The sequence below is a fragment of the Myotis myotis genome, unplaced genomic scaffold, assembly GCF_014108235.1.
Source record: "Myotis myotis isolate mMyoMyo1 unplaced genomic scaffold, mMyoMyo1.p scaffold_m19_p_19, whole genome shotgun sequence".
Classification (NCBI taxonomy): Eukaryota; Metazoa; Chordata; class Mammalia; order Chiroptera; family Vespertilionidae; genus Myotis; species Myotis myotis.
Genome location: NW_023416323.1, coordinates 788,560 through 811,809, shown reverse-complemented (window position 1 = coordinate 811,809; position 23,250 = coordinate 788,560). Strand labels below are relative to the sequence as shown.

Here is a 23,250-nt window from a genome sequence, read left to right as displayed (position 1 = left end):
GAAATACCAACTAAACTCCTTAGACATTTGGTTCTTGGAGCTCCAGTGGCGCAATCGGTTAGCGCGCGGTACTTATAAGACATTTGGTTCCTAAACCTTGCTTGAGAGTTGTTCCTTACCTTTCTCCCCTTTATGGTCTGTCTCCTGGATAATTAACACTTTGCCTGCCCCATCCCCATCCCCACGCGATGAGCTGGGCCATATTCATTTAAAATGTTGTTTCCTTGCCGAAACCGGTTTGGCTCAGTGGATAGAGTGTCGGCCTGCGGACTGAAGGGTCCCAGGTTCGATTCCGGTCAAGGGCATGTACCTGGGTTGCGGGCACATCCCCAGTGGGGGATGTGCAGGAGGCAGCTGATCGATGTTTCTCTCTCATCGATGTTTCTAACTTTCTATCTCTCTCCCTTCCTCTCTGTGAAAAATCAATAAAATATATTTAAAAAAAAAATAAATAAAAATAAAATGTTGTTTCCTTCCTAAGTTTTAATAGAGAAAATGAGATCTCACTTAAGGTGGATGGTCAATAATCCCACTTAAAAAAGTCGGCTCCCGCCCTGACCGGTTTGGCTCAGTGGATAGAGCATCGGCCTGCGGACTGAGGGGTCCCGGTTTTGATTCCGGTCAAGCGCATGTACCTTGATTGCAGGCACATCCCCAGCAGGGGGTGTGCAGGAGGCAGCTGATCAATGTTTCTCTCTCATCGATGTTTCTGGCTCTCTATCCCTCTCCCTTCCTCTCTGTAAAAAATCAATAAAATATATATTTTAAAATATAAAAAATCGGCTCGCTTCAATGATAAACGTGACCAAGTATGTCTGAGGATGGGCCCATTTATTAATGGCATCTTTATGTGTCATTTCCTAGCTCATGGCCTACTCACCAGAGAGGCAGCTAATGAAGAGGCCACGTTCTGAGTGCCAGTGAGGGGCCTGAGCTAGAATTTAGATGCCCCTTTTCAGTCAGTGTGGGATGAAACCTGTAGTTTCCAGATCACCATTCCAGTAAAGGTTTTATTTTCTGTATGAACCTACATATGAGCCTATTTTATCATTTGTCATAAACTCAGATGCTGAACAACACTGGCCTGAAGGACTATTTGGACTGATCAATGAGCATTTTCTGTGAAGAATGTTAGAAGCTGAGTTTGGGACTATTAGGGACTGCATGTTTGTGTGCTCCCAAAATTCATATGTTGAAATCCTAACTCCCTATGTGATTGTTAGGAGGTGAGGGCCTTTGTGAGGTAACTGGGTCATGATGGTAGAGTCCTCTGAAGTAGGATTCATAGCCTTATAATAAAAGAAACCCAATGACCTCTCTCCACTATTTTCCCAAGTGAGGACACAGCCAGATGGCCACCTGATAACCAGGAAGTGGGTCCTTGGTGCCAAGTCTGCTGATGCCTTGACCTTGTTTGCTGGGGGGTAGGGGGTAGGAGGTAGGGGGAGAAGGAATGCGGGTGAAAGGAGGGGGAGGAGGGGGAGGGGGAGGGGGGAGGGGATGGGAGGAGGGAGGGAAGGGGAGGAGGGGAGGAGAGGAGGGGAGAGGAAGGGAGGGGAGGGGGGAAGCCCAACTATCCTTACACTGCCTCTGCATCTCAGTCCCGATATATAAGATCCTTTCTGGCCTAAACTTTCAGTACCACATTCCCATGAAAATATTTTATTTTCAATGAGGAATATTCCTGAGAACTCTAAGTTGTACCCAAGTGTCCTAATCATACTAATCCAAATGGAAACTTCAGAACCCTGAGGAATCTCTGTTATCTGGCTGTCTGGCCTCTCCTAAATGGTCAAAGGAAACGAAAATCTTTCTTGCTTGCTTTTGACTAATTTTTACCCATCATATCACTTATTATGTCAAAATAGTATGTATTCAAAAAGACCAGGCATAAACCTAAAAGTCAAATAAACACACCTAAAATCCCCTTTAATTCTGATCCACACACAAATATCTTATCACAATGGTTCTAGAAATAAATGCTCCAAACTCTTGTTCTGCATTTTTCACTTTGCATCATAGCCATTTTCCTAATTTTTACAAAATCCTCTATGTAAGAGAAAGTGCTGCATGAAAGAGAATATAAAGTAGTTAGTGAAGAAATCATGTTGTAAGATGATACACTGAACTAATAACCATGGCAATTTTTCAACCTTCTCAACACCACCACCAGTGATAGCATTCTCATTTACTCTTTATTGGAAAAGAGGTCAATATCATTGGCAATCACTCCACAGCATATTGTCCATTTAATGGTAATTCTCTCTAAGTGCTTTCTGTAAGGAAAAGTGCCAAAATGTATTACTTTTGCTCAGAATGTTTCATAAAGACTGTTTGATTTTGTACGCAGAATTATGAAATAAAACGTGAGATCCTGACTGACCAGAGTGGCTCAGTTGGTTTGAGTACTGTCCCATGAATCGAAAGGTCACCTCTTCAATTCTAGGCAGGGTGTATGCCTGGGTTGTGGGCTCAATCTCCAGTAGGGGGTGTGCAGAAGGCAGCCAATCAATGCTTTTCTAAAATCAGTAAAAATATATTGGGGAAAAAAGTGTGACCCATAGTCCCTCCTTTCGTCTCCAGAACAAAGTTCCAGATACATAATAATAGGGCTAATGGAAAGCTTTTCTGCATACATTAATCTTATCCATGTTTTTCTAACACATATGCTTCCTTGGAAGGGAGGCAGGGATGAAGGAATATACTCTGGATAAAAAATTTCCAAACTAGTTACATTCATAGTGTTTCTCTTCAGTATGAGTTGCCTGATGCCTAATAAGTTTAGAGCTGTTAATGAAAGCTTTCCCACATTGATTACATGTAAAGGGTTTCTCTCCAGTATGTGTTCTTTGATGTACAATAAGTCGAGCACTCAAGCTGAATGTTTTCCCACATTGATTACATTCGTAGGGCTTCTCCCCAGTATGAGTTCTCTGATGTTGAGTAAGGCATGAACTCTGCCTAAAGGATTTCCCACACTGACTACATTCATAGGGCTTTTCCCCAGTATGAGTTCTCTGATGTACAACAAGAACATAACTCTGGCTGAACGACTTCCCACACTGATTACATTCATAGGGTTTTTCTCCTGTATGAGTTCTTTGATGCATAACAAGATGTGAACTGCGGTTGAAAGATTTCCCACACTCGTTACATTCATAGGGTTTCTCTCCAGTATGAGTCCTTTGATGTGCCACAAGTTGAGAACTCCAGCTGAAAGATTTCCCACACTGATTACATTCAAAGGGTTTTTCTCCTGTGTGAGTTCTCTGATGGGCAACAAGTTTATAACTCTGACTAAAGGACTTTCCACATTGGTTGCATTCATAGGGTTTTTCTCCAGTGTGAATTCTTTGATGTGCAATAAGTTTATAGCTCTGGATAAATGATTTTCCACATTGATTACATTCATAGGGCTTCTCTCCTGTATGAGTTCTTTGATGTGCAATAAGCTTGTAGCTCTGCCTGAATGACTTTCCACACTGACTGCATTCATAAGGCTTCTCTCCAGTATGAGTTCTCTGATGCACAACAAGAACATAGCTCTGGCTAAAGGATTTCCCACACTGATTACATCTATAAGGTTTCTCTCCAGTATGAGTCCTCTGATGGGAAACAAGGTGAGAGCTCCGGCTGAAGGATTTCCCACATTCATTACATTCATAAGGTTTCTCCCCTGTATGAGTTCTCTGATGTGCAACAAGATGAGAGCTCCAGCTGAAGGATTTCCTGCATTGGTTACATTCAAAGGGTTTCTCTTGAGAATTTTTCATGTTTGGAGCAAGAAATGAATTCTCAGAGACTTTATTACAATTATATTCAACAGGAATGTTCTGTTGTTCATTATGGGATATGCTATGGTTTAAAACTTGCCCACATTCCTTAACATCAAAGCGTTTTTCTCTTGCATGTATTTTCTCATGTATATTTATGGGTGTACCATGGCTAAAAGATTGAATATTGTTGCTAAACCCATAGGATTTATCTTCTGTTTGAGTTCTTGTAAATTGAATAAGGTGAATGCTCTGGGATTTTTTTCCATATTCATTATTTTCGCATAGTTTCTCATTGTCACTAATCATCTGATGACTGTCCACAACAGAATGATGTAATTTTTTAACATGAGAGACATGTTTATGGAAATGGTTTCTTATGGGTATCATCTGGGGTGAAAGAAAACTGGAATTCAGACCACTTTTTTCCTCAAGTTCATCACTTTTGCAGACTCTTTCATGAATGAATGCTACTTTCTTAAAAAGTCTTTCTTGCTTTTCCTGTTGCTTCTCCAACTGATCCTTACAAATCCAAACTTCTTCACATGAAGATAACCAAGGATCATCTCTTGTCAACCTTTCTAATTTCACTCCATGGGATGGTTCATCATCAATAATTCTCTGCTTTGATGTTGATTCTCTTCTTCCAAGTGCAGTTGCAAAGTCTGGAAGAAAGCAAAATAAAATATTCTAGCCAAAAAAATGTTGGAATAGTGAAATAAAGCTGACAAGAAAGGATGCAAAATACATGTAGTTTTGTTTTCAGCTATTATAATCTGGATTGAGAATCAAGAGGATGGGATGAAGCAATAAGCAGAAAACTACCACAGCCCAATAGTATAACACTGCATTAAAATGGAATAATTTAATCATAATTTTACTGAATATGTAAGACTTTAGACACCAAATCAAAATTTCCATGTTCCAAAATAAGATCACTTATATCGACTAAAAGAATCATAAAACAATTTTACAATTCTTAGCAAAGTAATAAAGGGTCCTTTCTACCCTCTTTAGTGCTAAACACATGTTCAATGAAATAGAAATTAGTGTCTACATTTCTAGGAATTTCTGAAAGCATGACACTTGTTAGCATAGCCTATGTCAGTAAGACACGAGCAAACTACAACTGTGAACCAGGAAAAAGAATTGGGGACACTGTTATCCCAGAGTTCCCGAAATGCCTTAGGGGTTAATATGGCCTCATGGATTCCTGTGATTCCGAGTGAGAGAGAATGGAGGTTAGCTCATAAGCAGAAGCCTCGATGGCTAAGCCAAGCATTAGAGAGTATCTGGAAAAATGGTGATGCATATAATCCACTAGGAGATGGGAAGTGAAGAAAAATGTGGCATGCCCTATGGGGATTTTTCAATCTAACCTTCTATACCTATGATGACTCCTTTGTGTCTGTTTCTCACCAGGATATGTTTACTGGGAAATTCTTTTTATACTCATCCCGTTGCTCCAACTAGGAAATTGTGTCTGGTTTGAAAAGCTGGTAGGGGAAGATATAGGACTTTGGGTGCCTGGGCTGGAGACCAGGAAAGTTACTGCAGAATTTGGTCCTAGTTTTTGGCCTTTGGGAATCTTAAACAAGCTCAAACCAAAGAAACTGTACCTTTTCTACCTTACAAATTTAAATTAAATTTTCACTAGGGAATAAAAAGCACAAACAAAATCTATGTGTGGCCAAAGCCATTTTTACCTCTGAACTGCAAAATTCTCAATCAATAAGAAATAATTTCAACATACAGACTTCATTAAAGGGGACCATATTCTTACCCCAAGAGACCAAGTCCCGGTGGTTCTCAAGGATCGCATCTCTGGCCAGGGTCCTCTGAGCAGGGTTCAAAATGCCCTCTTCCTGAGAGAAGTCCACAGTCACAATTTTGAAGTTTACGCCTTCCTACAACAGGACACACATTCCTGCTCAGCTAGGCATCATTTCCCTTTAATGTTCATAGAGGAAGAAAAGTTTGACAGGTGGGAGAAAGGAAACTTGATGTCCCGGAAGTTGTACTGAAATAGTCAGCATTCAAAGAATTCTGGTCAAGGAGTACATGTGTCTTCTAGGTGAGCCCTTTTGGGTTTTGGATGCTGCATCTGTTTTGCAACCCCAAAGAGAAACACCAGATAAGAACTAATATACAATTTCTCCCTTGATCACCTTGAAGAGATGCTTTGTCACTGGTATATAGAATTCCCACATAGGAATTCCCTCCAAATTACCAAGAAACTAACAGAACAAGGATTGTAATCTTTTTCTATCAAAGGCCAAAGAGTAAACATTTTAGGTTTTTCAAACTATACAGTCTGTCACAACCACTCAGCTGTAGCAAGATAGCAGCCATAGAAAATAAACAAATGGGTGTAGCTGTATTACAATAAACTGTTATTTACACAAACAGGTAGTAGGCTGCATTTCGCTCCAGGCTCTACTTTGCTGGTGCCTGAAGTAGAAGACGAAATGTGGACCTTAATGAAGTAGAGGTTAAAAGCACTGGATTTGGAAAAAAAAGAGACTTGGGTTTTCTCACCTGTAAACAGTATATGTCTGAATTAAAAAAAAAAAAAATCTAATGTGACAATCTGTGTATTAATGGTGAGTTTATTCTATTTATTAGGCTTAATCATACCCAACTCATTGGGTTGTTGAGTTAACTGTGATGATGAATATAATCACATTAACAATTATTATTGTCTGAAAACTCTGAGAAATTAAATGACAGCCAATGTGACCTTTAGTCTTCAGATGACAGTTCTATTTGTCTACACTGACCTGCACTGTAGAGCCTTAGATGTTCAGGCATTACTGCCATATAAAAACCATTGCCTCCTCTGAGCAGGAAAGGACCTATTTCCAAAACTACTGGGCAGGAATTTTGATCCAAAAAAGAGGTGCTGAGGGTGACCTGTCTTTACCTAAAAGCAGCAAAAGTTAGGGAAGTTGAATGCCACTGGCCACTAAAGGTTTTTAAAATAGACCAGATTTTATTATGCTGTAATTCATGAATGGGACACAGGGTCTGTGAATCCCAAGAAACTCCAAGTGAAATGCTGCTATACTGCATTTTTCTATGTTGGAGCCATAAATTTCACCAAAATCTCAAAGGTTTTCATGATTAGCCCAAAATGGAATTGAGAAATGTCGTTTGCAAACTGTAACCTCTGTTGAATATGGATCTATTCTATAGTTGTGTTTTCCAACCTCTAATCCATGCTTCCTTTGAATAAAGATGTACTCCTTTTTGCTATTTAATGTAGGTACCTACATTAAGCTTGTTCAAATATCAAATAAATAATACTAGACTAGCACCTCCCACTCCATCCCAGCTACACGTTCTCAAAGTTCCACACTTTCTTATCATCTGCATAATGGTCATTTTGTCACTAGGCTACAGTCCATGAAGGAGAGTAGAAGGTATTTATAGTCTGCAACTGTTACTCCAGTGCTTAGCATAGTGTCGGAGTACAGTACATACTAAATATATATTTAGTAAATTATGTCAATACATCGATCAATAGAATTAATAAACTTTATAATATATCCGAATAATCCTGGTCCAAAGTCTACTTTTTAAAATCTTTATTGTTGAAAATATTACATATGTCCCCCCCCCCCCATTAACCCTTTCTAGCCTGCTCCAGGCCTTCACCACCCTATTGTCTGTGTCCACGGTTTATGCATATATGCATACAAGCTCATTGGTTGATTTCTTCCCACCTACCCACCCTCCCCTACCTTCCCTCTGAAGTTTAACAGTCTGTTCCATGCTTCTATGACTCAGTCTATTTTTGATCATCAGTTTATTTGGTTCATTAGATTCCACATATGAGTGAGATCATATGATACTTGTCTTTTTCTGACTGGCTTATTTCTCTTAGCATAATACTCTCCAGGTCCCTCCATGCTATCTCAAAGGGTAAGAGATCCTTCTTTTTTTTAACTGCTGCATAGTATTCCATAGTATAAATGCACCACAACTTTTTTATCCACTTATCTGATGGGCACTTGGGCTGTTTCCAGATCTTAGCTATTATAAATTGTGCTGCTGTGAACACTGAGGTGTATACATTCTTTCTGATTGGTGTTTTGGGTCTGGTCCAAATTCTGATTTAGGTCTTCTCCTCTCATCTGAAACTCAAAGGGCCTATCACATACCCATTTGAAAAAAAGTCCTTCAATATGTAGATACTGGCTTTTCTGAACTTCTATCCCCACTTACTCTATTCTGCTTCACCTGCCTCAAATCCCCACTCCTCCCAGTCCTTCTCAAACCCTTCAACTATGTCCTTGGGAACTCATCTGCTATAATAATGAAATCCTACAGCTTCAACATCTTCACCTATAGTCCCTCTATATCCCTGTGTTAAAGGAAACATACCTTCCCCTCTGTGGACTCCTTCCGCCACAGACATCCCAGGCTTAGGGTGGTCATGCTCTCCCATCCAAGGGGGAGGGTGTGAGTCCTCCCAGTTACATTTAAACCCTTACCACTTACCATACTTCTTAGTTTTGCCCTACTAACCTCTGGAACCACCACGCCCATCCCCTGAAGACTTATAATACCCATGATTCATTTCCCATTTCAAGAACTTGAATTGTTTTACCTTCCATTGTCTATTGCAGCGATTTTCAATATTTTTCATCTCATGGCACATACAAACTAATTACTAAAATTCTGAGGGACACCAAAAAAAATATATTACATTTTTGCCAATCTGACAAAAAAAGGTATAATTTTATTAACTTACAAAAAATAATAGTAATTACCTACCCTTTTTGATCCAAAGTGACTTTTTAAAAACAACAACCAGGTATACATATGGATTTCTGGTACCAAGAATTAACCATCGCAACCTTACCTTGCAATCTGACCAATAAGAATAACTCTATTATATGACCTATATATTTATGGTTCAAGATAGGGCATTCACACTGGATGGCTATTGTTTTGGCTGTTGTCAGTTTTTAATTTGACAATCTAAGGAAAAAGAAGTCAGTGCCCCTGACTAAATAGTCAGGTATTGTATGTTTTAAAAATCCTTACGGCACACCCATGAGCCTGCAGCAGCACCCTGGTTGAAGATGACTGGTCTACTAGCATAGCATCCACTTGCAGAGTTCTCTGATAATACTGTGAAAGTAACTGACTTTAAGGAAGCACTTGCTGTGTAGTGCCAGGCAGTGCGCTTATTCATGACACAAATTACCATTCAATTCTCACAGGGTCCTGTGAGAAAATTCTATTAGTAGCACCATTTTTCAGATGACGAACTAGAGAAATGAACATATGCCTAAAGTTGGTAGCTGGTCTACAACCTCACAGCTGCTTGACATCAGAGGTTGTGTTCTCAGTCATCAATTCACATGGCTAGCCAAACTCCCAGACCCTAAAATGGCTCTTCAGCGCCCACTCTCAGGGTGACACCCCAGACTTAACATAAAGTACTCTACCTCTCAAATCACACACATAGAACTGCCTACTCTTTGATTACATCACATTATTTTTTATTACAACATCAGATTAAAAAATTTTTTTCAAGTACAGTTTATATTCAGTGTTGTTTTGTATTAGTTTCAGGTGTACAGCATAGTAGTTAGACAATCATATACTTTTCGCAAAGTAGTCCCCACAGTATTTCCAGTACACACCTACCTGGCACTGGAAATACAATATTATTGGCTATATTCCCTATGCTGTGCTTTACATCCCGGTGACTATTCTGTTAACTACCAATCTGTTCCTCTCAACCCCTTCGCCTTTTTCACCCAGTCCCCCAACCACGTCCTCTGGCAGCTTCTCCACTCTACCCGTTCAATTACTCCCTTTACCCTTCTCGCCCTTGGATGGTCTGGGGCCGTTACTCTATTGAAATGTCTGCTATTACTATCTATCAGTCTGTATTCTTTTCCTTTCTAGTTAGTGTCCTCGTTATCTTTTCCGCCTTAATTATTCAGTTTAGAGTCTGGGGATCATTCACTTTAATCCCATTTAATATATTAAAAAATTCTCTTTCAAATATTACCTTGACCTATGGGGCTTCCACAGAATGCTTGTGGCTACAAAAGCTAAACCAATCTGAATGTCAATCTACCGTCTGTGGAAAGTAGGTTACAGAATGCTCCCCTTTGGGAGATGGGAAATCCGCAGAAGCAGCTGGATAGCATCTTATCAATTAATGGTCACTCCTTGGATAATCCCATCAGATCCTCCAGCAGCCCCGCTATGCCTCCTGGAGCAGCTTGTTCTCCCATAATCCAAAATTACTACTCTAAGACTTCTCTACACATGTCAAACGTCTCTCCATTCCAACCCCCACCCTTATAGCCAACAGTTAACTCTGTCTGCTTGTTCAGAGGCAAATCTAAGCTTTCACGTAACTCCCTCAACCTCACTCATCCTTCATGCGTCCTTCTTCCTCTGTAGAGCCATTTATTCACATACTAGTGGCTCTGTGCACGAATCTGTGCGCGAGTAGCTCGCTGCCGCTTGCCTCAGCTGGCCGCCCCACCCACCGCCGCTCGTAGCTCTCCACCGCACACAGCTCACTGCCCTGCCTCCTTTAGCTCTCCTCCGCTCGTAGCTTGTGCCATGCCCTCCTGTAGCTCTCCTCCGCTCGTAGCTTGTGCCATGCCCTCCTGTGGCTCGCTGCCCTGCCTCCTTTAGCTCTCCTCCGCTCGTAGCTTGTGCCATGCCCTCCTGTAGCTCGCTGCCCTGCCCTCCTTTAGCTCTCCTCCGCTCGTAGCTTGTGCCATGCCCTCCTGTAGCTCGCTGCCCCGCCCTCCTGCTGATGGGTCCTTACGTGATGGTGTCCTGACCAATTTGCATATTACCCTATTATAAGTATAGATACTCTGAATTAATTCCCCTGGAACTAATCAAGGACTCTGCTTTATAGTTTTATCTTCTCTCTCTCCTGACTATTAACTTCTTTTTCCCCACTAACTCCTTCCTGCAACCACTTGTGAGTCATATCTTTTGAATCCTTAAGGAAATTTTTAAAAAGCCCTTCAAATTCAAATGTCCTGACAGCTATCACTCTCTTCAATCTTTCACATGATCACCCAATTTCTGTAAAAGTTGCCCCCTCTTACCTCCATTCCCATCACTTTCTACTCACTTCCCAGTTCACTTCAATCTGGCTTCCGCCACCAACCAGCCACACACATTTCTCAATGTAAAGAGGCCATGTGTCCAACTCACCTGGGATGGGACGGTCACTGGCCCTGAATCTTCTCTCTCAACCTTGATGATAATCTCTTGAGGAAGGAGAGAGTCCTGAGAAAGCAAAATAGACGAGAGAAAGGAAATTAAAGGGAGCTCTGTCACAGCTCAAAACCCTCACTGTGCATAGGCTAGGATCTGACGTACCACCTGTTTTAAGGCATCCCACCAACCAGACTCCTGCTCCCTCCTTTGTAAGCTCAACTGAGCCATGTGGGGGGGCATCTGGAGGGTCACTGAAACATCAGACATGTGTCTTTGTGGACCTTCCAGGCCAGCCCAGCTGCCAGCCGAGTGAGTGACCACAGGCACTTTGTAGAAGAAAAGAAATGTACAGCTGAATCCCTGGACCTCAGAATTGTAAGCAAATAAGACAGAATACAGCATGACCAAAGAATGATCAAGGAGGGGGAAATCAATAAGTTAACTTCATGAAACGTTTGGCATAAAGCACCACCAATAAGGCACCGGCAATAGAAAATCTACTGTTAAGACTTCTTCCGAATCAGTAAGAAAAGGGTAGCCTCCACAGAAAAATAGACAAAGGAAAATGCAATGCAGCTCAACTATGAAGCAATAAAACGGCCAGTGAATATACAAAGAGATGCTCACCTCTTTAAATCAGGTAACACTGAACCTCTATTGCTATAATTATCCCTCTATATGTTAGAGACCATCGATTCACACTGGTACCTCCAAATATAATTCAACACACTTTATTCTAGCTTTCCTGTTGTCCATATTTGCACCTTCCTTCTCCTGCATCCAGTATTCACTTACATTTATTGATTTGCTCAAAGCCCCTGTATGTAACCAACCATGTGGAGTGTTTCTTTTGCTTGTTGCTTACAATTCCTCCTGTGGTGGCCCACTGGTCAAGAGCTTCTTATACTCTTAGTGGAAGTTTAACTTGACCCAACATTTCTGCACTGGGTACCTATATATATTAAATCCTCAATTGAGGATGTGTTTTTACTGATTTGAGAGAGAGAGGGGGAGGGAGAAAGAAAAACATTGATGTAAGAGAGAAACATCAATTGGTTGCCTCCTTTCACACCCTGACCACGAATCAAACCCATAACCTCAGTATGTGCCTTGACTGGGAATCAATCCCGAAACCAGTTTGGTGCACAGGACAACGATCCAATCAACTGAGCCACCTGGCCAGGGCTGGACTGGCAATATATATATATATTTATTTTCTTAATGTTTTTATTGACTTTAGAGAGAGTGAGAGGAAAGGAGAGAGAGAGAAACATCAATCAGTTGCCTCCTATATGCACCCTGACTGGGGATCAAACCTGCAACCTGAGTATGTGCCCTGACTGGGAATTGAACCTTCCACCTTTCAGTACGATGCTCAACCAACTGAGCCACACCAGCCAGGGTAGCAATATGTTTTTTAAATAACATTTTATTTGGAAATAGTTTAAGACTTGTAAGAGGTTGCAAAAATAGAACAGAGAATTCCCATGTACCCGTAGCCCAGCTTCCCCTGATGCTAGTATTAACAAAACCACAGTACACTGTCAAAATTAGGAAACTGATACTGGTACAGTATTTTTAACTCAGGCACAAACTTTTTTCAGATTTTGTCAGTTTTTGTAGATACTCTTTGATTTTTGTCTTTTTAATGGAAATATTTTTAATATAATATACTATCCAATAAGTCTACTTGTATTTCATTGGCAAATAATAGAAAATACACTTAGATGTATATATGTACAAGAAAACTCATTAAAGGGTTACATTATCCTAACTAAATGGGAGGATGCTGCCAGGGTTCTTGTTCCAGCATCAAGAAGGGTTCAGCAATCTGGAGAGGGGCTGTGTGTAACTTAATAAAGAGTCCAGAGACGAAACATAATTTTGAAAGGCATTATAGCAGTGGTTCTCAACCTTCTGGCCCTTTAAATACAGTTCCTCATGTTGTGACCCAACCATAAAATTATTTTCATTGCTACATCATAACTGCAATGTTGCTACTGTTATGAATCGTAATATAAATATCTGATATGCAGGATGGTCTTAGGCGACCCCTGTGAAAGGGTCATTTGACGGCCAAAGGGGTTGCGACCCACAGGTTGAGAACTGCTGCATTATAGGGAGTCAGAGGGGCCTAGCTAAAGAAACTAAGATCTCCTCGTCTCAGGACCCCTTGCTTTTTATTAACACAATTTGTCTTACTTGTTTGAAGTGAGATATACACTTCAAATGGTCAGGTTTCATATACAAAGTCCATTGTCAGATTATCAGGTTTTGGAGAAACTGCCTACGGCTGTTCAGGTGTTTGGCCAGTAGGAGGCAATAATATGTAGATTAAGATGCCCTGAGCTGTCTGGCAGCAAGCAATCATCCCTTTTCACGTTTGGGGAAATGCCTTTGCTACAACAGAGGATTCAGCCCTGCTGAACATGCTGGAATTGGCTTCAGGCAGGATGCATTAAATAATGTCCATCAGTAAGTGCCTGATTAAATAAATGATGCTTCATCCAGATAAATGAATACTATGTAGCAGTCGAGAGAAGAGACAGATTTGCCTAAACTGATGTGTATAAATGACAGAAAGATGTTTATAATACATTGTTGAATGAAAAAACTAAGAACAATCTATAAAATATGAAGAGATTTTTATAGAATATAAAAATACACAGAAAAGTCAGGACAGTCTCCAAAGCATGAAAAGCAGCTATTTTGGGGAAGGGTGAGAATTGAGGAGCAGGTTCACAGTCTATGTCAGTGATGGTGAACCTATGACACACGTGTCAGAGGTGACACGCGAACTCATTTTTTTGGTTGATTTTTCTTTGTTAAATGGCATTTAAATATATAAAATAAATATCAAAAATTTAAGTCTTTGTTTTACTATGGTTGCAAATATCAAAAAATTTCTATATGTGACACAGCACCAGAGTTAAGTTAGGGTTTTTCAAAATGCTGACACGCCGAGCTCAAAAGGTTCGCCATCACTGGTCTATGTTTTAATACTGTATCTATTTTTTAATAACACTGATTTCCCTAATCAGAAGCCAGCAAAAATATTTTTCTCTTGAAAAATCACTTTGAAACCAGATAATTCCTAAGAGTGTTGTGTGTGTATTTCTTATACATATATGCAGGAGTGGGCAAAAGTAGGTTTATAGTTATAATATCTATATATATAAAAGCCTAAGTGACTGTCTGATCAGTAGCTATAATGTGCACTGACCACCAGGAGGCAGATGCTCAACACAGGAGCTGCGGAGGGACAGCAACTTTGCAGAATGCCCCCTCGCACTCCGGCGCACCTTGGGGGATGTCAGACTGCCGGTTTCGGTCCGATCCCTGCAGGCCAGGCCGAGGGACCCCACCTGCTGGAGGGACTCCGCTCACTCCACAGATGTCCTTTGAGCCCCAGTGCTGCCTCAGGTGCGGCCGGCTGGGGAGGGACCATGGGAGGTTGGCTTCAGGGCGTGTCCAGCCCGTCTCACCCAGTCCCGCCCCGCGGGCCACCTTCTAATTAATTACTTTAAGTGTGCACAAATCCATGCACCAGGCCTCTAGTACACGTATATTTGGTCACCCAGGGGACCAAAATGCATGTCTCAGATATAGCTGGTCTTCACCCACCGTTCCCAGTTCGCGGCTCCTTGGGATTTTCTCTCTTGCTCTGTTAATGAAATGAGTTTTGAATCCCACCCAAGGGTGGGGGCTGGTTGCCAGTAGGAGCCAACAATGTCATTAGAGAACTAGAACTTTCAGTCCCACCATGCTTTCCGGGGAGAGGAGAGGGGCTTGGGGTTGGATCGATCCTGACTATGTAATGAAGCCTCCAGAAAGCCCCCAAGAGCAGCTCCCCAGCCCCTGCTTCGGACAGCTTCCACCCTGGGAACTACAGCGCCTCCGTGAGTCCCCGTGCCAGGCCCAGGGGCCACGAGACAGCAGCTCCCCCTCAGGACCTGGCCCTACGCGTCTCTTCATCTGGGCGCCGACTCATATCCTTTAGCATCCTCCGCAATAGATCAGTAATCTAGGAAGTCCATGGGTTTCCCCATCCGTGAGCTGTTCCAGCAAAGTAATCGAACTCAAAGAGGGGTGATGGGAACCTGTGGTTTATAGTCAGTCGGTCAGAAAAGCACAGATAACAATGTGGCTTGCAGCTGGCATCTGAAGTAGAGGATGGTGCTGTGGGACTGAGCTCCTTACCTGTGGAATCTGATTCTATCTCTGGGTAGATGGTGTCAGAACTGAGTTGAATGACACCTTGCTGGAGTTAGAGAACTGCTTGTTGGTGTGAGGAAGCCTACACACACACACACACACACACACACACACACACACACACACGTTGGTATGGGGTCCGGGAACCCCTTTCAACCTCAAGCTGCTAATGGACTCAACCATATTGTGGAAACTCACTGCAAAGAGAAATCACATTCATAACATGTGACAACGCAGACACGGCTTTTCTTGCCACAAAAGTGCTTTTCTGACCGACCGACTATAAATCACAGTGGGTCTGTGTGACCAATAGATTGCAGAGGAAGGGATGGGGTGCCACTTCCGAGATCAGATGACAAAAGACACTGTGGGTTCCATCTTGGGTGTGTGTGCATTTAAACTTTCGGTGTCTCTCTCTCTCTCTCTCTTTTCCAAATCATGTGCACTGTAAGAAACCAACTGCTGTGTTAACAGCCCTGGGGAGATGTCTACCTGGTGAGGAACTGAGGTTTCTCGCCAACAGCCACATGAGTGACCTTGCAAGTGGGTCCTCCGACACAGCAAGCCTTCTGGAGGCAGTGGCCCAGCCCAGCCAACGCCCTCGCCAGACACCCAGTGTCTGAAACACACAGACAAGCTGCTCCCAGGGGCCTGGCCCTCAGAAAACGTGTGAGATGATAAATGCTGGCTGTTTTCACCTGCTAAGTCCTGGGGTGTGCAACCATAGGGAGCTAATACAAGGGAAAAAAGATGTTTCTGCTTTTCCTATATAACCTTGGGCTCTAGAAGAAGCACAAGTCGCTCTATGAGAACGAAATCCGCTTTCTCCCCAGTGCCTCGCACAGGGCTTTACACGGGCCAGGCAATAAAAAACATGCGATGAAAGTACAAATTATAATGAACAGATTGCTCATTCAGTTGTATGACATAGAAGAAGGACCATTAAGATTCCCAGGGCACTGGCCGATGTGGCTCAGCTGGCTGGAGGCCATCCTTGCACGGAAAGGCTGTGGGTTTGATTCCTGGTCAGGGTACATACCTAGGTGGCGGGTACGATCCCCAGTTGGGACACGTGCAGGAGGCGATCAATCCATGTTTTCCTCAATCTCTCTCTCCCTCTCTCTCTCACACTCCCTCCCCCTCTCTCTAAAATCAGTAAGTATACCCTCGGGTGAAGGTTAAAAAAAAAAGAAAGATTCCCAGAAAACACATGAAGTCACTAGCTTATAGTAGAATGCCAATGGTCACATCAAAATGCCTTGTACCTGTAATTTTGATAAAAAATGTGAATGTAAATTTATATTTGTTTGACTCTTTTCAAAAAACTCTTGTGCATGTGTACAAGGAAGCATATGCAAAAACATTTACAGCCGTGCTGTTTGTAATAGCAAAAGATCGAACATTAAATAGCCATTAACAGTGTGTCCATAAAACCCACAGCATTCGTGTCGAAGTCGAAATCTGGGCACCAGGTGTGCACAATGGAATCAAAGTGTCACTGCTCCCAGGCCCTCAGAGTGGCCACAGTTAGGGAATATAGGAGTATGTGTCTGTACACACACACAAACATGTGACACACACACACACACACACACACAAACATGTGACACACACACACAAACATGTGACACACACACACACACACACACACACACTTCTCTGCATTTCTACATCGACAGACTGAAAGCCATGAGCCACATCAATAACTCCAATGTCCACTGAACACAGTTCAAGCCAGTGTTTTCTCTTTCCGTGTCTGACCGAGAGACTCTGCTACATGCTCCTTGGCCCACTGGGCTCTGCAGCCCCATAGGAAGCCACCCTGTGCCCGGGGCCCTCCCCGCCCTACTTGGGCTCTGACTCTGCAGGCCAGGTGGCCCCTTCTCATGGACCCACGCTCATGCCCCCAGACTTGGCTCCGAGGGGAAGCCCTCGCCATCCTGCTTGGGCTCTGATACTCCATGCCAGGCTACCCTCATGCATGGGTGACCTCAACCTGCTCAGGCTGTGACACGCCATACAAGATGTGCCCCCCTCCCCAGGCCCAACATGGTGCACATGTCACCCCGCTCGGGCTGTGGTACCCACGCTGGGCACCCTCACTGCACTTGGGCCCCTCTCTCTAGATGCCCTTCTCACTTGCTCGGGCCCCGTCACCCCAAACGAGATCCCCTCTTCCACATGGACTTACCTCACCTACTTGGGCTCTGACTCCTAACACCCCTTCCTTGCCCCGCTTGATGCTTCCACACAGAGATGCCCTCCTCACCCCCATCTGGCCGTGACACCCACAGCAGGGAGCCCTCCCTCAGTGCAGAGGCCTGCCCAGCTCTGCCCAGCTCTGCCCAGCTCTGGCTTCGGGGCTGCATTGTTCAGGCAGGCGAAAGCGAAATCCTAATTTAACATTTTAAAGAAATTAAATGTTTTCAAAGAATATTTGCTGTAGGAAAATGATTTAAATTAGTAATATCTTAACCTTAAAATGGGCTGTACAAAAGTACAAGTGGATAAAATAAATGAAAACACAAAGTCACCTGGGAAGTAACGTAACAGTACAGCTAATCTTTGTTAACGGGCGTATTTCCTGTCTTCTAACATATTTTTTTTCTTTTTTCAAATCCTCGCCCAAGGATATGTTTTTATTGATTTTTTTAGAGAGAGAGGAAGGAAGAGGGACAGAAAGAGAGAGAAACATCGATGTGAGAGAGCAACAACAATCAGCTGGCTCCCATACACGCCCTGCGGCCCTTCGGAGCACAGGCGGATGCTCCAACCAACGGAGCCTCACGGCCAGGGCCTAACAAATCTTCTATACACACACACACTGCACCCCTTTTCAAAACGGTGGTCATTTCTAAATGCTAGTGACTTACCACAGATCATACATAAACATCCCTTTACGCTGGTAAATATGCATTGTCACATCAATGCCTACAGTGCATTTCATGTCACGGTCTTTCCATAACGCATCCAACTCTCCTCGTGCGTTGCATATGCTCAAACATTCTTTCAAGCGCTCGTTCTCGGGCAGAGCCAAGAGTTGCTGGTCCAAGGGCATTCCGAATTCTAAGGGCTTTGGACACAGGGTGCCGAATTCCTCCCAGAAAGAGTTAGCGTCTGGGTTAGACGGGTGAAGGAATGCAGGGAGCCTCATTAAATGCATCGTGTGTAAGTGTTAGGAGCCTGCAAGTCAGGAGGCGCCAAAAGCCCCCCAAACACTGCAGAGAGCGGGACAGCTCCCAAGTCCAGGGGGTTGGGCTGTGGGGCCTGGGTGGGCTCCAGCTCTGGGTCTCCGGGAGGAAGGGGAGGGAAGGGGAGGGGAGGGGAGGGGAGAGGAGGGGAGGGAAGGGAAGCTCACTCACCTGCACACAGGCCTCCGTCAGGGTTCCCGGGGGCTTCTCCTCCTGCTCTTCCATGCTCTCCTTCCCGCACGGGCGGGGGCCTGAGGTCCTGAGCTGCAAGGGGAGAAACCCTGAGTACAGCCGCCTCCTGTAGGTCCACCTTGGCACCCCGTCCCTGGTTAGTCTCTGCTTCCGGGATGCATGTCCCATGGGAAGTGTGCGTCTAGAGCAGCGGTTCTCAAACTGTGGGTGCGACCCCTTTGGGGGTCGAATGACCCTTTCACAGGGGTCGCCTAAGACCATCAGAAAACACATATATAATTACATACTGTTTTTGTGATTAATCACTGTGCTTTAATTATGTTCAATTTGTAACAATGAAATTGGGGGTCACCACAACATGGGGAACTGTATTAAAGGGTCGGGGCATTAGGAGGGTTGAGAACCGCTGTTCTAGAGGGTCCTGCCCGGATTCCAGCCTGGAAAGCTGTGCGTGAACCTGGAGATCCTTGGTCCCTCTCCCAGGCCAAGACTCTGCAGCTCCAAACTGGGTCCTCCACGATCAGAGGCCTCTGGATCCCACACCAGGGAGCCCATGTCATGCACAAATGCAGCCTTCACCACCACCACCATCTGCAGCACAAATCAGTCCCTCCCTTCCCCCCTGTGTCCTGAAATTCCTGCAAACACCTAATCCATCGAGGACCCCTTCCTCCCCAACCTGAAATCGGTACCCCAAACCAGCATCTCTTCCTCAGGCAAGCAGCAAGGCTCTGGGATTCATGGCCCCAGATCACACTCCCTGACTACATGCAGCAACCTGTCATGATTGCTTCTAACTTCCTGCTCAAACAGCCAAGCATATGCACAGAGCTCAGCTGCACCTGGTCCTTCCACTCTTCTGGGGTTGGCCAGCCCCTACCAGTGCTAGCCCAGGTTCCCATCCCAAAACCCTCCTACGCCCTGAATCTGTAGCTCTGACCTGGTCCCTCCACCACCCTGGATGTCCTCCGGCCTGAACTGGCAACCCAGACGGCCTGGCACTGGTGGCCTCCTGACAGACCCCAGCACGTGCCAGCCCCTCCCAGGCCCAGAATGTGTGCTTGAGTTGTCTTTGTACCAACTAGGTGTTTCTGGGCTGGAGAACGGAACAGCCCCTGGCAAATCCCACCCTATGCACCCCACTCCCACCCTATCTCTCCCTCTCACTCACCCTCTCACCCCTACTGGGTTCTCATTCAAACATTTCAGTACGGGTCACAGTGCACCTGCACCCCAAACCTGCACCCAAACCGTTTCCTCCACCAACCTCCACAGGCCCCTCCTTGAGCTGCACCTGCCTAGATTCCTGCCCAAACACCTCCATGGGCACCTGCAGCTTAGAAAGATCCCGTCTTTTTACCGACCTAGGCATCATCAGGCTGTGACTGGGGTGCCATCTGCACAAAGACCCCAGCACCGTTCATCTAATACCCACCACCTGCCTCTTATTTCCCACCCACACACCTGTGTGTGTGCCGAGACTGTACAGCCCTACCCCTCTGCAGCCCAGAACCTGCAGCTGCTCCCTCTACCCACCTGGGCATCCTCAGGCAGTATCTGGGCCCTAAGGGCTGACCATGCCTCCCCACCCTGCCCCCAGGCCAGCGCACATGCAGAGTTCCAAACCAGAACTCCAGCTCCAAAACGGGACACCCAGGCCTCTGCTCCCAGGGCCCTGCCCAGGTTCCCTCCTCTCTTCCTGCTGGCATACACAGAGCAGGCTCACGCCCAGAGCCTGCATCCAGGACCTGGGCCCTCTGCCAGCCTGCAGGTCCTGTGCAGTCCCTGCTCTTCAGATGAGAATCTGTGTCCCCCCAGTCTGTGCTTCAACCTACCTGAGACCTGCGAGTCTCTGTGAGAGTTCTGGAGTCACCCGCGTCCACTGCCTGCTTGTCACCAAACATCAGAACACACCCACAGTAGCTCAGCACAGAGCCCCGAAGCAGCCCAGGACTTGAGCACTGGCCTGGGGTGGTCAAGCCCATGAGAGACCAGCTCCCATGGGAACTGGGACCTCCCACTTCCCTCCACCCAAACATGAGCACCGAAGTCTGCAGCACACGCCTTGTCCCTCTACCAGCCTGGGCCTGCTCATGCCTGCAAGCAGAGTAGCCCCTGAGCAAAGGCCCCAGGAACACCTACTTCATAGTCATGCAGGCAGAACCCTGCTCCCCACCCCTCCCCTCCACCCCAAGCAGCTGCCCATCTGATGGCAGCTGCTGCAGCTCTGTCCTTCTGGGCTCCGATTCGGTACCTCCAACCCAGCGTCTCCACCAAACCTGAGTGTCCTAGGGCTCTGCACCATGCTATAAGGGCCCCAGGATGACCAGTCCAAAGTCCTGCCTCCCACTCAGAAACTGCCCCAAGCCCAAACCCAGCACATGCAGGGAGCTCTCTGCCTAGATACTGCCTCTAGGCCAGTGGTTCCCAACGTGGGGCACGCCCCCCACACGGGGGCAATTTGATTTTTCAGGGGGGCAATTGGAGAATGAGTTATTCACAGTGAAATTTTTTGCATTTCTTATGGTTCTAGGAGCCTCATACACAGTATATGAACATATATTGTGACATATTTATGGATTTCAGTTCTCTATTACATGTTTTGAAACTTTTTTGCTATTTTTTCACATCACTTCATATTATTATTATTATTTTTAAACAACTTCTTAGTGATTTCTTCCTCAGTCCTTCAACTATCCTTTCGTTCTTTTATTTTTCTCTTTGTTGGATGCCACGTTCTTTGGAAGCTTGTTTAGACCAAGTTAATGGCCTTTTAGGCTTCCTCACATGAATAGGAGCTCACTTTTTGAATAATAAGAATTATATGTCACGGGGGGCGGGGGCAATCAGGATTTTAGAGATGCTTAGGTGAACATGGCCAACAAAAGTTGGGAACCACTGCCCTAGGCCCTCCTCCCTCCACCAGCCATTCCCACTGAGGGTCGGCCGAAGCGACAGTGTCTCTCCAGGGGCAAGAATCTGCAACTCCCACCCAGTCTCTCCACTACCCAGGGCACCCCCAGGCCTGGGAGACGGGCAGTGTCTGCTCCAGGGTCCCGCGCCAACGGCCCAGAATCTCACTTCCCACTTAGTGCTTCCTACTCAAACACCTGCTCAAGGGTATGGGGACCATGACCCAGCCCCTCTCCTCCAGGAACCAGAATCTGCCAGTGAGCCCCTGATCCACCCAGTGGTCCTCAGGTCCCCCACTACACAGGCCCAGCCTCGCAGGAGGGGGAGGAGGGGCTCTCCTGAGGCCCATCCGCAGCACCCGAGCTCAGGGCTGGTCTTCCATCCACCTGAGCATCCTCAGACCCTAGACAAGAGCACCGCCTGCCACAGCGCACGCGCACGCGCGCAGAGCTCTGTCCGGAACCGGCGGCGCCGCCACCAGTACCTCCAACTTAGGTGACCTGAGGCTGAAGGGCCGCCCGCGCAGGCCCCAGATCGCCCACCCACACCCCCAATTCCAGCTGCCCGCAGGGACAATGCCGCGCGCGCACCAACCGCGGCGTCTCTGGACTCGCCGCCCAGGACAGGCCTGTCCCAGCCTCAGGTGTCCGGGACAAGCTCGGAGAAGCAAACACGTACCCCGATTCTGCACACAGCGAACTCCGGTGACGCTAGTTCTGTCCCCGCCCCATCTCGGTATTCGCAAGGCCGCTCCGGGAGACCCTGGGAAGGGCCGAGGTGCGCTGCAAGTGCGAGCGTCCGAGCCTGGGGACGGGGGTGTGTGTGGGGGGAGACAATGGCCGCGCTTCTGGCCGAACCCGGAAGTGCATGCGGGCTGGGGAGGGGGTCCGAACTACAATTCCCAGAAGCCTCGGCGGCGCGGGCTCCAGCGCCTCCAGGCAGGTGGACTGGAAGGGGGCTTGGAGCTTAGATCCCGGCGGGAGGCTGCGGCTGTGCGTGTCCGAGTTTGTGTGTGGCGCCGAGAGAAGCGGACCCGAGGCCGAGGTCGAGGCAGCCATGCGTGGGGAGTGGCTGACTTGGGAAAGGCTGGCCCTGGGCCTGGCTTAACGCCCAGGAGTCGCGGAAAAACCTCGATCCCGTGGAAACCACCCGCACCCCTCCCCAGCGCCTGCTAGTCCCCAGCTTGGCGCGCGCCGCCTCCTCTGGTCCTGAGGCCGAAGATGTTTGCTACAAATCCATTATACAGTCGGGGGAACGCATATCAAGCCCTTCAAGAATTGGATACGTTTTCTACCTTCCCCTCCCCTTTTCCCTTTGCCTGCATACGAAACCCTGACCCTTTGACCCTTTGAAGTTTATATATCTCAGGACCCCATGCTTTTTATTAACACAATTTGTCCTGAGGCAAGGCAGATAGATATACACTTCAAAGGGTCAGGGTTTGTACACAGAGTCCATTGTCGCCCTAACCGGTTTGGCTCAGTGGATAGAGCGTCCGCCATTCCGGTCAAGGGCATGTACCTTGGTTGCTGGCACATCCCTGGTGGGGGGCGTGCAAAGCGTCCATTGTCAGATTGGGGAGAATTAGCCTACAGCTGTTGAGGTGTTTGGCCAATAGGAGGCAATAACGTGTAGATTAAGATGCCCTGAGCTGTCTGGCAGCAAACAATTTAATGGATCCTATTCAGGTTTGGGGAAATGCCACCAGCCATTCCCAGATTCAGCCCTGCGGTCATGCTGGAATTGGCTTC

General features: G+C 45.9%; 1 protein-coding gene across 3 annotated transcripts; it reads right to left on the bottom strand.

Annotated features, from left to right (window-relative positions):
• Positions 1-1,903: 1,903 nt before the first annotated feature.
• Positions 1,904-22,384, bottom strand: ZNF180 (zinc finger protein 180). Of its 3 annotated transcripts, none has more exons than XM_036346450.1 (5): positions 22,178-22,384; positions 18,566-18,658; positions 10,983-11,057; positions 5,557-5,680; positions 1,904-4,438 (listed from the first exon to the last, which is right to left on the bottom strand). In XM_036346450.1, exons 2-5 carry the CDS (start codon positions 18,617-18,619, stop codon positions 2,727-2,729), a joined length of 1,965 nt encoding a protein of 654 aa, XP_036202343.1. In that variant the 5' UTR covers positions 18,620-18,658; positions 22,178-22,384; the 3' UTR covers positions 1,904-2,726. The 3 variants fall into 3 exon arrangements, with proteins under 3 accessions (XP_036202343.1, XP_036202341.1, XP_036202342.1); XM_036346448.1 differs by having other exon boundaries at positions 22,094-22,209; XM_036346449.1 differs by lacking the exons at positions 10,983-11,057; positions 18,566-18,658; positions 22,178-22,384 and adding an exon at positions 8,386-8,439.
• Positions 22,385-23,250: the final 866 nt, after the last annotated feature.